This window comes from Vicugna pacos, chromosome 2, assembly GCF_048564905.1.
Source record: "Vicugna pacos chromosome 2, VicPac4, whole genome shotgun sequence".
Lineage (NCBI taxonomy): Eukaryota > Metazoa > Chordata > Mammalia > Artiodactyla > Camelidae > Vicugna > Vicugna pacos.
In genome coordinates this window covers 30,937,656-30,952,846 of record NC_132988.1, presented here as the reverse complement: position 1 = coordinate 30,952,846, position 15,191 = coordinate 30,937,656, and the positions used below count along the sequence as shown (strand labels likewise).

At 36.6% G+C, this 15,191-nt stretch overlaps 1 protein-coding gene across 5 annotated transcripts in view; it reads left to right on the top strand.

Annotated features, from left to right (window-relative positions):
• Nucleotides 1–15,191, top strand: part of INTU (inturned planar cell polarity protein) — a 171,360-nt gene that overhangs the window by 122,221 nt on the left and 33,948 nt on the right. For all 5 annotated transcript variants that reach the window (XM_072937772.1, XM_006212220.4, XM_072937775.1 and 2 more), the window contains one exon: nt 7,676–7,761. In XM_072937772.1, coding sequence (XP_072793873.1) covers nt 7,676–7,761 — 86 coding nt within the window. The remainder of the gene's footprint in view (nt 1–7,675; nt 7,762–15,191) is intronic.

Genomic DNA, 15,191 nt, shown 5'->3' with positions numbered 1-15,191 from the left:
AACGGGAGCGAGCGTGTACTTACATCCTCTCAGTCCTCAGCTTCCTTTTTTGTAAAATGATGGAACTGGACTGAAATATCTCCAGTGTTTGTTCTTTTAGTTCTGTCAAAGCAGGCCAGAATTCCTGCTTATGAAATCCTGCCTGGTTGTTGCCAACCACGATAATTTTAGGATCCCACATGCTGGGATACTCCAGCTTAAGGCATTCTCTTTATGCTTACCTGGGGCCTCTGCCTGGAATGCCTATTTGGGCTGAGTTATAGCCAAGTCTCTAAAATTCTTTTTACCCTTTTCTCTTGAAACCTTGTGGAGAGATGGTTATGACCTATGAAACTCTTTAGTCCATATTTCCTCTCCCCTGATACTCCAGTCTGAGTATCCAGCTGAGCCTTTTAGGACTGCCGGTTACCTCTAGGCATGATCTCTGCACCATCTGTAATGGGAGAAAGGAGAACGAACCAGAGAGGAAGAGACTCCCAAAACACTACTAAAATAACTTAAAGATACACAAGGTGCTAGAGTCTACTTTTTAACCTGAGTGCAATAGTGACATGGGTATGTTCGCTTTGCGATAATTCATTGTATTGTACTCCTACAATTTGTGCACTTCCCTGCATATGTTAAATAGCAGTAAAAAATTAGAAAATGAGGCTCATTCCAAGTTTGTAATGGAAAAGTTTATAATTTACTAATAAGTAGAAAAGGAAATTTGTCAGAACAAATTGACCATTTTATCTTTGGTACATAGCAAAATGCTTGGCTCATACTAAATCCTCAAAAAGCATTTACTGAGTGAATGAATAAACTATGTAAAAAGAAAATATGCAGGGACCACAGTTAGAAGTTAATATAAATACAGCAAAATGCTAATAGTGTTGGGTAAGTGTTGAAGCATTATGGGTGATTATTTTCTCTACTCATTCAAGATTTTAATTTGATGATTATGTTCTGTATTTTTTAAATTATATACTTTGGGGATAAAGAATGGATGATTTTCATGTCATGTTGGGTTTGCTAATCCCACAAGATGCTCCTGTGATATAATTTCTGACGTGCCTCTTTCATAGTGACATTTTGCACTACAGTCACCCCACAGGCAGGCGTATCATGAAAACTTTGTCCTGGTCAGTGCAGTTTGCTCAGGATGACCTCTGCCATTGTCTGGCTGGAGGATGACCCACCATTGACTTAAGTCCCTTGGTACAGTGAGACTGGTTCCTCTTCCTTCTTTCTTTTCACAACAGCAGATTCTATTCTGATTCTTCTTTGCTGGGTTCCTGGGAGTTTTGCTACCTTTTTTGGTGCCATTTTTGCTGTTCCTGCTGCCAGGGGCTTGCATGTTTGTTTTTATATTCTGTTTTTGTGTTTTTCTTAAAGTTTAATAGCTGATAGCTCATGGACTACCTGTTGCCAGCCCCTGTCTTGGTCTAGAGCAAATGTTAGTACCCCTTTTTTCCACATCCTAAAAACTGCACATCACCTCAGTGATTTATTTTTTCTTCAAGTGTACCCATTTAAATGTTGGTCATTTTCACTAGGTATTTTTTGAGGATTGGAAAGGATAGGGTTAGAGAAATTACACATTAATGTTCTAAACACTTACACCCCTGAACACTATTTCTGGGAAACAATAAAGTTTTTATTTCAAAGTCTTTTTGTGTTAGCTTCTAATGTTCTCACCTGTGATCACTGAATAAATTTATTTTGTATAACACCTGTGCTAAGTTTCTCTTTTAATTAAAATTTTTTGAAGTATTTTTTAGTTTACTTTTTAAAAAATCTTTTTAATTGAGGTATAACTCCATTCATAACATGCACACATCGTAAGTGTATACTCAGTAAATTTTGACATATGTATATAACTGTGTAACTACCACCCAGGTCAAGATACAGAATGTTTTCAGTACCCAGAACACTCCACATCAGTCCCCGTTCCCAAAGGGTATCTTCCAAAAGTCAGAAGTTTTCTATCAATAAAAGTTGTTGAACTTCATGTAAATGGGTATATGGTATGGAAGTATGTGGTGTGTATTCTCTTGTTTCTGTTTTCTTTAGCTTATAATCTATGAGAAATAGCCATGTTGTCACTACGTAGCATTCTGTTGCATGAATATATGCTGTTTATTTTTCCATCCCACTGTTGATAGACATTTGGGTTGTTCCTAGTGAAAACAGTTGAAATGCTCTTTTGAAAAGACAGATTTGGTTTTTATGAACGCATAATGTATGGTTTTGTTCTCTAATAATTTGCAGACTGTTATTTGGTACACATTTTTATTGTCTTCTGTAATAGTTGTAAAATTTCAATATTCTTAATGAAAGTAACTCTGCTTGTTTGTCTTTCCTCTCTCACCATCACTTTTTTCCCCACATTTTTATCTGTGGTACTTGATCCACCAGTAAAGGAATGACTGAAGCAGTGAGTTCACTGGAAAGACAGACTTAGAGTTTTTAGGCCTTTGTTGAGGGCTTCTGGTGCAGTTATTTCCCTCTACAGATGAGCACCTGAAGAATTGCGTGACTTACCCGAGAGCAGCCAGCCAGTGATAAAGCTGGGACCCATGTGTTGTGAATTCCACACAGAGAGCTTTCACTTGCCATGTTGCTCACTTGGATGGGCAGGGAAAGTACCAAAAGATTTCTCTTTAATGAGAAAGAAAATAAATGGCTTAATCCTTTCAAAATGTAATTTGGAAACCATTATTAAGTTACAGCAGTGTAGTTACTGTTTACCCCAGTGAGTCCATTTTGAGACATTTATCCTAAAGAAATAACCTAAAACACATCTGCAGACCACAGCCAGCAGGTCAAGTCAGGCCCACCACCTGTTCTTACACAGTCTGCAAACTGAGAATGGTTTTAACCAGTTATAGTGGTTAAAAAAATAAAAATAAATAGAGTGATATTTTATGATATATGAAAATTATATGAAGTTCAAATATCAGTGTCCATAAATAAAATTTTATTAGAGCACAGCCACATTCATGCATTTATTGCTGCTCTCAAGCTACAGTGCCAGAGTTGAGTTGCGACAAAGACCATGTGGCCTGCAGAGCCTAAACTATTTGCTAATCTGATCTTTACAGAAAAAGCTTTTTGCCTCCAGATGTAAAAAGAGGAAGCACTATGTGCATGAAAACATGTATTGAAGCATTTTTTTAGTAAAAATAAAAAGGAAAAAGTATGAAAATGTACAGTTATTCAAGTTGTAATTAAATAAATTGATGTTATTTGACAATTAAAATTATAATTCTAAGAACTATATACCAGCATAAAAATTCTTCCTATTTGAGAAGTTTAAAAGGACAGAAATCCTCAATGTCTCATTTGTGTCAACAGAGGTAAAGACTAAAGATAATTTGCAAAAACAATCAGGGCTATAGTGCTGGGGTCATTGATAATTTTTACAACATTTCTGTAGTATTATTTTCTATTTAATGACAAATAAAAGCCTTACACTAGTTTCTTATCCAACATCTTTAGAGAATGTGATATTTTACTTAATATTCTAAATGATAGTTAAAATATATGAGCTACCATTATTCAAGGACTTCAAGAATGGTAGTTTGGGAAGGACCTTAATTTTGTCTACTTTAGTGTTTGTATATTATAGATGAGAGGTTGATATTGAAGTTTAAAAAATAGAATAATTTTTATTCTTTGAAAACTTAAGAAGTCAGTAAATACACTAACTTGAATGTATAAAATGGCAGTATGTAACTGTGTTTCAAAAACCAGATTCTTTCCCCTCTGAAGTGAAATTCAGCTTAATTTAAATGATCAAATTAAATTCACAATCTGATCCCATGCCACTGCCTCATCCGTATTTCCCAGTCCTTCTGTACATAAATACCCGCTTCTAACAAGCCTGATTTATTTTCCTTATGACCTCTCAATGTACCTTGTACATCTGTTCTTTAGCATTCATTGACTCTCATTTGGTGCTTAGACAAGGTTGCTTTATATTGTTAAGCAGGTGTATTAATTTTCTATTGCTGCTGTGACAAATTACCACAAACTTAGTGATTTAAAACAGCACAAGTTTGTTATCTTGTAGTTCTGGATGTCAGAAGTCTTAAATGTGTTTTTCTGCACTAAAATCAAAGTGTCTACAAAGCTGCATTCCTTCTAGAGGCTACAGGGGAGAACCCGTTTCCTTGGCCAGCTTCTAGAGGCCACCTACATTCCTTGCCATGTGGTAGCTTCCTCCATCTTTAAAGCCAGCAGCATAGCATCTTCAAGTCTCTTTCTCCTGCCTCCTTCCTATAATAACCCTGTGATCACATTGGGCTCACTTGGATAATCTCCCAGTCTCAAGATCCTTAATTTGACTACATCTGCAAAGTTCCTTTACCCATGTAAAGTAACACATTCACAGACTTCAGAGGTTAGGCTGTGGGCATTTTTGGAGGACAGTTCTTCTGCCTACTACAGTGTGTGTGTTTTGTAAAATGTGAGTTTTAATTTTTTTTAATATATGCTTATTGTAGACCATTTCGAAAATGTAATTAAACAAAAAATATAAAAAGCCCAATTACCCAAAGGCAGCATTTTGATATGTATCCTTTCTTTTTCCTACATTTATGTGTAATAATTTTATTTCAAAATTTCTTAAACTGTATATCCTTTGTGTATAGCATATTCATTTCATATATGGAAGAGTAAGCAAACTTTACATATATATTTTCATAGTATTTGGTGCCTTATGTAGGAGCCCTTCAGTACATATTTATTGTTTGATATTAAGTAGATGCTGAGAAACTGATGAGTTTTCTCAAATTCACTTTACGCTGAAGAGTTGATTTAAACATTGTGATAAATTGATTCCTTTCTTTATGTTTTATTTGATTCTTGAATTTATCTCTTTATACATTTTCCCCCTTATTTCTACCCATCCATAATCCCAAGGTAATTTCTTATTCAACGATTCAAACCAATTCATGCAGTTCATTTCCTTTCAGCCTTTGAAGTGGGACTATGCATACTAATGACTCCCATACACTTGTTGAAAAGAACTTTCCTGGAGTGCAGGCTGCCCACTGCAGTGATGTGATGTCCAGGAAGCCTGCCATCTCTGAGTCGCTTCACAGAGATCCTCAGAAAAACCTGAGGAAAGCAAATATCTGGGGAATGAGAAGTGGATATAATACTTCTTTCGTAGAAAGAGACAATTTTCTACTAAACATTTAAAACTATTATGTATATACTGCACTTGTTCTAAAATTTATTTTCGTATCTTTTGTGATGATACATGTCTCCTATTTTTAGTGGTTTGTTGGACATGATGCTTTCAGATGATAGTTCAGTTAACACTAAACTACAGAACTGTATTTGTTAGGGTTTGGAGGGAAAAAAAAAGTCATGTGGGACATTATCTAATGGAGTTTTAGTTTAAAGGAACAAGTTTTAAAATGGTTTCACTATGTTGGTGTCGTGAGGATAGCATAATCTACTGACGGCAGACCCCATGGTTAGACTGATCTAAGTGGTTTTGTTTTACATCGGTGCTCCTATATTTTGTTTGTCATTCTTACCTGAGAGCAGACAGCTAGGCAAAGATGAAGAGACTGTCTAAAAATACTTTTTACATCTTTCTTACTATGCTCCTTGAGAGAGGTTCAAATTAAGTCTAATGTGTACAGCATAATGATTTGCCTTATACGTCATGAAATGATTACCACAGTATGTTTCGTGAACATTTATCATTTCATATTGATATGAAATTAAATAAATAGAAAAAATTACCGTGTGATGAGAACTCAGGATTTATTCTCTTAACAATTTTGATACATAATGTACAGCAGTGATAATTATATTTATATTGTATGGTACATTCCTAGTACTTTCTTTTTTTAAACAAATGTTGGCTATTTATCTATTTATTACTTTTTTTTAAATGGAGATCGTGGGGATTGAACCCAGGACCTCGTGCATGCTAAGCACATACTCTACCACTAAGCTACATGCAGTACTTATTTATGTTATAACTGGGGGTTTGTACCTTTTTGACCAACTTCATCCAATTCTTCCATCTCCCTACCACCTGTGGCAACCACAAATCTGATATCTTTTTCTATGAGTTTGTTTTTGAAGTACAATTGGCTTACAACACCGTGTTAGTTCCTATTACACACCACAGAGCTATAACTATATATACATTTCTTACTTTTAAGAAGAACTACTGGATTGGTCAACCTGCTGCAATAGCGGACCATCGTGTGTGGCTTGGTGGAACTCTCACCTGCAGAACTCTCAACTGAATACCATCTCTTGAGCCTCTAAACCTAGTGTAGGCCATGCAAGCTTTCATGAGCATGGCCTAAGAAACTCCTCCTGCTCATTCCTCACTTAATCCCTTTCCCATGTGATCAAGTATAAAGGTGAGCAAGGAAAGAAGGGAGAGGGAGGAACAGCAGTAGCCAGAGTAACGCCAATTTCTTCTGTTCCCCAACCTTCATTCCCACAGGGCATGAGGAAGAGGGCCAGGTGACACCTCTATACATAGTGGGTTGCATTAAAGGAGAAGAACTTTGAGCTTAGGGAGCATGAATCTTTTATAAAGAACAATTATTAACAGTAAGATATTGAGGGAGACACTATCCTTATTGTACTGTTTACATTTGCCCTGGAGGGAGACATTGTCTTGTCCAAAACTGTTCACCATACAAGCATCCTTGAAAAGATAATACAGAACAAAGACTTTCAGGGCCTGGGCTTGTGTGGTGTACAGAAACGTGAGAGACCAATGGAGTATTGTCTACCAACACTGTTTTATCTATATATATGTTTATTATCTTAAACTCCACGTGGGTAGAGATTTTTGTCTGTTTTGTTCAATTCTGGATCTGCCGTGCCTAGAGCAGTGCCTAGCATACAGTAGGTGCTCAATAAGTATTTGTTGGGTGAATTAATGAATAGATGAGTATGAATTATTTAATCAATTTCCTAATGATATATTTAGGAATGATGAGAAAAAATAACCTTGGTATGTGCATATTTCTATTAATATAGCTCACTGGTGTTTAGATACTACCTTTATGTTGTGAAAGTAAATTTCCATTTTAACAGTGATCTTTATTATATTAAAGCCACTAAATTTGATAATATACACATTTAAAGAGAAGCCATGGAAAAGGAGATATATACTAAAACATGTTATGGGTTTTGATGTGGTTGGGGACTTTTGAAACAAAGAGCTGTGTGTAGACACAGATCAGCAATAGCAGTGAATACCCAGCTTATTGAGTTATGATGTACCACATGGATTTAATTAAAATTTCAGCTGCATTTTTTCACTATGGGTCTAAGTGGTTAGATTCAATTTTGTTAAGTGCAGGACTTGGTTTACGCTACAAATTTTCCATTTGTCCCTTGGGTTTATGTAATTCTCCTAGTTGTACCAAAAATGAAAATATTCGTCCCTTTAAATATTCATAGGTTATATTTAGTTGTGGTGCAATGTTGGGCTGCATTTAATTTAAGAAAGAGTGGAGTGGGAAGTTCGCTCTGCCACTACTGAGCTTTACAACCTTGGACAAGTCCCCGAATGTCTGTACCATATTTTCCGTTCTACTTTGAGGAGATCAGAATAGATGCTTTTTTAATGTTCCCATTCTAGATCTTTTTCTGTTTTGGATATTCACGCATTTATCGTTCATTATGATTCTGTTTTCAGGTGATGTCCTTGTTGCTGTGAACGATGTAGATGTGACCTCTGAGAACATAGAGAGAGTTCTGTCTTGCATTCCTGGACCTATGCAGGTGTGGACATTGTTTTTCTGTGTTTTATGATGAATTATATGAAATAAGTATATCGTGCTATTTTTTTTTTTTATTCTGAAGGTAGTCATGTATAATGGGTAAGTTATACTTACACTCTTGGATAATTTTCAAATGCTTGTTAACGTTTTTAGCTTTTGGAGATTGTTCCAAAGAGAGAGAGAAATATCTACAAATATCGAGTCATGCAGGAACAAGAACAATACTAAAAATATATATAATGACCAACTTTGCATTATAAGTACCATATGTGCTGATGAGAGTCCAATTCCTAGAAAAGTCATTTAAGACAGTCATGGAATTTTCTATTCTCTTAAACTCTAGTTTCTATAAAGTTTTTTAATGTAGTTTTAAACTACATTTTAAAAACTATTCTATTTTGTTGAGTTTTTTCGTTACCTAGTTTAGCCTCACTGCTGAGCTTTTGTTTAGCTACTTAATGAATTATTTTTCATTCCTTCTAGGTAAAAATAAATCTCTTTCTTCAGTTACACTCTAAGCATTGACATTTTGTATTACTGATGACATTTTTTAGGTCATTAGATGTAGTCTTAAAATGCTGTACTTCCTATTTGTGAATGTGCTGCTCCTGTTAACATCAGGAATTGGCTTTCTCTCTTTGAAGAGGTGTGGAGGATGATACGCTTTTGCTGGCTAGAGACTCCGTCAGGCGGTGAGAGGATGAAACAGTTTTTGGATTGATGAGGATGAAAAACAGAAGGCTTGATAAATCAGAATCTTATCTGTATCTGATAGGAGATTCTGAAATAATAGGTCCCATGATGATAATTCTTGTTTTCTGAGAAACAAGGTTTCTCTTATGTTCACTTCCTTCTCCCAATACACAGACACACAGACACAGACACACACACAGACACACACACGCACACACGCACACACACACACAGATGCTCAGTAACCTTAGCTAGCGTTGGAAATGCCAAATGATAGTGCTAGAATAATTGGGGCAACTGGCAACCAGCAATGCCTAGGCGTGGATAGAGAGATGGAGATGGAGACGGGGTGGTGTTTGAAATAATAGCAGTCTGGTGACACCAGGCCTAGTGCCGGAGTAGGGTGTGCTGTTACCCCTTCAGCTGCTAGAGGAAAGGGAGCAAGAAGCGGGGCAAAGATACTGGGGCACCTCAGGGGGCTCAGACGGCAGCTACTTACCATTCAGTAATGAAGAATTACAGTGTTTTAACAACTGAAACAGCCTCCCCCATGTACACTGGCTGCACCTCAGCCCTGAGTCAGGGCTCCTCCTTTCTCGCCCATGTCAGTTGCAGGTGTACTGCCGGAGTTCAGCCACATCCTTTCTGTCTGCAAAAAAAGAGTTACGTTTCCAGTGGAGTTACATTATATGTATATTTAATTAACATTTGCAAATTCAGCTATGCACACTTGGCGGAAAAAAGAGGAGAAAGAAATAATGATTTAAATATTTTGGCCCAATTTCACCCACCATTTCCATGTCCTCATTGAGCATGAAATAGGTGTTGTGTATCTGCTGTTTGCCTAGTCGCCTTACAGCTGCATTAAGTGTGCTTCTATGTTCAAACAAATGTGTATGTGTATATACAAGACATATATATATAAAATATATATATGTTTTCATGTATATGTATGTGTGTGTGTGTATATATATACATATATATATAACAGCATGACTGTTAAGTGCCTATTCTTAGAGCTTGTGCCAAAATGAGGAAACAGCAATTTGTCTCAAAGATGGAAGAAAAACTGTTGCAAGTTGGAATTATCATATTGAGAGAGTATGTTGCACTCCAGCATGGCTTTGTCTTCTTACTATAATTTCAAGGGGATTTTTACTATATACAAGTTGAGAATTAGGAAGGGAATTAGTGGCTGTGCCAGGAAGCGTTTTGGTGCTTTGCTGATACCATTTCCTTTGATAGTTTCGTTTATTCCTCATAACCATCTGTAGGAGTCTGATCATTTGTGTTCCTATTTTACACAAGAAGAAAAAGAATCTAAGAGAGAGTTAATGATCTGTCCATGGTTGCAGAATTAATAACTCAAAGAACTGGAGCTGATATGATCCTTCCGTTTCACACACATGGGGGGGCACCTTTGTGTCTGCATCCCCTTCCTCTTGCTGGGCCAGAACTAACTGCAGCAGACTTGTGTCAGAAAAAGTTGTTTTACCTCGTTTGTATCTGTTGCACTTCAAACAGTTATTCAAGCAATAAGAGGAATGCGGATTTATCAAGAATACCTTAGGAGATATAATTTGGAAATACCCAACAGTAACATTTTTAACTTATACTCAGAGTATAAAAATAGCCTGAAATGCTTTTTGTCATCCAACAGAAGATGCCCTGGGACAGTGTGTAATGTGGTGGAAAGGTCACTGAGGAGGAGGAGGGCAGATCTTTATTTCAAACCTCTCACTGAGCAAGTTTCCAAACTCTCCTGGGTTTCAGTTTTCTCAGAGGGGATTTGAGAGAATAAATCTCAGAGCCCCATTCCAACATTACAGTTCTGTGTTTGAATTTTAAATAAGTTCTGTTATAAATAGGTTGAGAACACCAGAGTGAAATCCCAAGGCATAGCCTATGTACTAGGTGAGGCACAAGGAACCCAAATCATTTCCTTTAAAGCCAGGTTTTAACGTTCTGCAAAACAGTTGTCTTAGATTCTTCAAAAATGTTAATATCATGAAAGAAAAAAGGGTTAGGAAACTATTTTAGACTAAGCCAGGCTGAACTGACGTACAAGCAAATGCAGTGACTAATCCTGAACTGATCCTGCACTGCAGTGGGGAGCAGCTGTATTGAGACAGTTGGGGAAATTTGAATATGGACTTTATTACAGATTAGTATTGTGTTTAGTATCAAAATTCCTAAGTGTCACAATTATATTTGCTTGTGTATCCTTAGGAGACATGTGCTAAAATATGTAGTGATGAAGTTTTCAAATAGCTGCAAATCATGATCAAGTGGTGTGGGCCAAAAATTTTTTTTTTCATTCAAATACAGTTGGTTGCAATGTATCAATCTCTGGTGTACAGCATAATGTCAGGCAAAACAATCTTTTAAATACACAGAGATGGTGAGAATGGTAGGAGAGGGGAGAAGAGGTGGGGAAGCAAATGTGACAAAACAGTAACTATGGGTGAGGAATTGGTGAAGAATACAGCTGGGGGAGGAATATACAGGTTATCAGTCTTCTTCTTGTGATTTTCTTTAGGTTTAAAATTTTTTAATAAAAAGTTGTGGGTTTAAAAAGAAAGTTTTTAGAAATTCAAATGACAAGAATGAAGGTACAGGTACTCTTCTAATTTTTGACTTTTGTGACCTTGGTCTGCTGCCACAGCTCTGTGCACTCATTTATTCAAAAAGCATGTAATCATACAGGTAGAGCACCATCCCCTCCCTGAGCCTGATCAGGGGGTCGGGTCCAAACATTGCAGGTGACCAGGACTGATTGCATTGAGCACTGTGCCACAGCCAGTTTTCCTCGAGCTTTGGAGGAAACCAACTCCTTTTCTGGGAGATCAATCTGCAGAATGTTAACCTTAGACCCATACCTTCTAAGTACTTCTTAGGCCTAAAAGAAGAAGAAAAGGCATCTTAAAGGAGATGATACTTGTGTAGAATGTTTTAATGTTTATTATTTCCTTGTTCCACAAAAATGATACTCATATATACTGTGGAAAAATTAGGAAGTCGACTGGTAAATTTTTTTTAAAGTATTTGTAACTTTTTTTTTTTAATTTTCAGAGCCCAGAAATAACTAGCTCTTTCAGTATTTTAAAGTGGAGAACCGAGGTGATCAGATTTTCATTTTAGTAATATATTTAGACGTGACTGGAGGTTGGGAAACCAGGTAGTTGGTTTTAGTCCAGAAGAGAGGGGGTGAAGACCTCAGCAAAGGCCTTGGCTGTGGAGATGGAGGAGAAGGAGTAGATTTGATTTAAAGTATGTGGGAAGCGAAGAGGATAGCACTTCCTACAGGAGAGAGCGGAGTCCAAGATGCTTTCCAGGTTCTGTCTTCAGCGGTCCTGTGAGATTGCCCAGGAGAGGAGGATCAAGGAGAGAGAATTTGCTGAGCAGAGTAGACTCAATTCCTTCAGAATTTTGGCTAAGGAATATTCAAAGCATCTGCCAGGCAAAAGAGAAAGGATCAGGCTTGCAGAGAGCAGCAGAGATATTGTGAGAGAGATGGTGCAGACCATGAGGCAGAGGTGAGAGTCTGGTCTGGCTCTGGAGCTGCTTCAAACCTTGACAGTCTCCCTAGGTCCCATGTGTGAAGAGGAAGACATGGTAGCTAATGAGGAGAGAGAGGGTTGGTTGGTTTGGCAGGGGCTGGAGAGACATTGCTTGTTGCATGGGATGGGTTGGAGATAGAAGTAGAGGGAGCAACAAGATTTTGGAAGTGGTAATTTATACAGAGCATTTCCTTGGACCTGAGGGAAGCCACGTCATCTCTTTAACTGGGAGGGAAGGAGGAAAGAAAGGATGGGCAAACCGCACAAACAAGAAAACATTTTGAGGGAGACAGGAGGTGATGAAACTTGTCACAGGTTAATGTCCATGGAGGAACAACAGAAGACCCTTTTTATGAGAAGCTTCATGTAAACTCAAACGGAAAAACCCTTTTTACAAGAAGCTTCATATAAACTATCTTAGATGTTTCTTAATTAAAGATTTTTCATATAGAACCCATTAACATCCTTAATATTTACATATACCAACCCCTTTAAAAAAATAGCACTCAACTCTTAATTTAGTTATCTATCTCACCCTTTTATCATTTTATCAAAGCAACCAGATTTCCTGACATTTATAACTGCTTAACATGTAAGCCTTTCAAAATGTCTTGCTAAAGAGTAATTATCTTTGCATTAAATCAGAAGAATGGTGGCTAAGATAGTTCCTTAAGGAATGTTAATGGATGGTTCTGTGGTGTATTTGTTTGAGTTCTTGTCCTGGTGAGGGGAAAAGGTTGTGTTGCACCGCAGACAAGAAATGCTGTTTGTTTGCCAAATGTAACATTAAAGTTCGTTTTCCAGTGTGTCCTTCTTCACTAGGCAGAGCAAACCAATCTTAAAATTTAGGTTTCTGTTGCCACCTAAGGTAAAATTGGTAAATTTTTCAGTCTACCAGCTCATTTCCTTTTGCCATTTTTGGTGAGTCCTACCCTATCTTTTGACCTCCCCAACCACAAAAATCTCAGCTGAAAAGAGATGCACTCCCTGTTCGGAGGCATGTTTCTTTCTGCAAGGACCCGTCTTTCTCCTTGTTCCACATCTAGGGTGCATGGCTCTCATGGACGCATAGCCGACCCAGCCTGCCTCTGTGACACCTGCTTCCCTAGGATGTCACTCATCTCGTGCTTCCTACCATAAGATTTCTCACCCTCCCCTCCATTCACATACCTAGCTCCTCCCCAGAGCCCGGTGCCAGGGGAACAGTCTTCAAAGCTCCCTTCTCTACTGGTACAAAGTCTGCACTCAGGATTTTCCCAGATTCTAAAGATTTCTCACATTTCCAAGGAAACCACCAAAGACTCCCATATATTTTATTTGGACCCTTCCAAGTCCTCATTCTCGGATAAAAGAACCCCCTGACCACCAAGCCATTTATTGCATCAGATCTTTTTTCAAGAATTTAATATATTTATGCTTATGTTTCTGTTTTTATCTGTGTATACATAGGTTGAGCATTACCCACTAGAACAGATGCCACCCTTAGAACGTAGTCTTTCAGGCCATATAATGCTTACATGTTGCCTATTTGGGTCAAAATCTCACACGAAATTTTGTTTTTCACATCTCTCTAAGATCATTTCTGAGACAGTGTCTCTTCAGCTCTTCCTCACCTTATCCTTATATTAATTTTCCTCAGATAACTCTTGATTGTTCCCATATAGGGTCTCTAAGTTGTTTTATATATTTTTGTTCAGCTTTCTTAATTTTTTCCCTCTGAATATACTAATTTTCTACTCAGCCTTTTTAAGTATTGTATTCTAATACTGAGGGCCCATTTTTCAGCATAAGGTGTGCAGAAAACATTAGAAATTTAGTAAAGGTTGAGATTTTCCATTTGGAATATTAAATGTTTTGTGAAAAAAACATGATCATTGGACTTAGAAAAATTTCATGAGGAACTCCCTTTACTCTCTAGTTGTGACCTGGTTCATCTTAACTCTAAATATATACATATTAATGAATGTAGACCCCATGTCTCTTCTACTTTTTAATAAAATAAAATCTGAAACTTGTTTTAGAAAATATATTTATGTAACTTAATTTACTTTAGGTAGACAAAGATAACTTACTGCCTCTGAAATGCCAGACAGCTACAGATAAGCGAAATTGAATACAGCCATAAATAGTCACTCCCTGCCAATCAAAAAAAAAAAAGAATATCTAGATATTTTTCCTTTTGAAAGGTTTTATTCAGTCAGGATAGATTTATTTTATAGTACAACACTAACAATAGCTGGGTGAGCTGATGGGATTATGAATGAATTTTTAAAAATAATATACTTAACATTTTTGCTAAAAATATATAAATATGTAAAACTCATTCTTAAAAAGAGTGACAGTGATATGTTTGGTGCTTATCATATATTTAAAGTTGGCCTTAAAAATGGTACCTCTCAATAAATTATTAAAATAGGGATTGTTCATCACTGTCTTGATAATAATTTTTAAATGTTTTCTCAAAATGCAACTTACTGCATATAAACAATTTTATCTGCTTTTAAATATTGAAAAGATTTCTTTTTTTGCTCAGTTTTATTGAGGTATGATTGGTAAAAACTGTACATGTTTAAGTTATACAGTGTGATGATTTAATATACATTTATTCTTTATTCTTGATCAAGCATGAATTTATTTTTTGATTTAAAATTTAATCTAATTTTAAAAATCATTGCACTTTAAAGTCTAAATTTAAAATTTTATGTATTGTTACAATTAGAATGTCCCATTTTACTCATCTGTATTCTGATAAGGTCTTAAACATTAGAAATATTTTGTGTCTGTATAGCTTATGATGATGTCCTTGCTACACAAAACTGTATTTAGTGAAAACTTCTTTTAGTCAAGATACACACTGGTGCGCCTTTGAATTTTTTTTTTTTTTTAACAGAGGTACTGGGGATTGAACCCTGGACCTTGTGCATGCTAACCATGCATTCCACCTATTTCCCTCCCCCGCCCCATACACTAGTGCTTCTTTGAAATGAGCAAGCTATCTTTGGCCAGCTGGCATCTAGACACATATCTCCATTTGCAAGAAAGGTAATTGAGAAGTAGAAGCTACCTTTCAACAACTGGAAAATGGCCACATTCTGGGCTCTTAACAATCTTGTTTGACATCAGGCCATGAAATTAAAACCATCTTGATAAAACTGATAATCTTCATAGGACAATGATC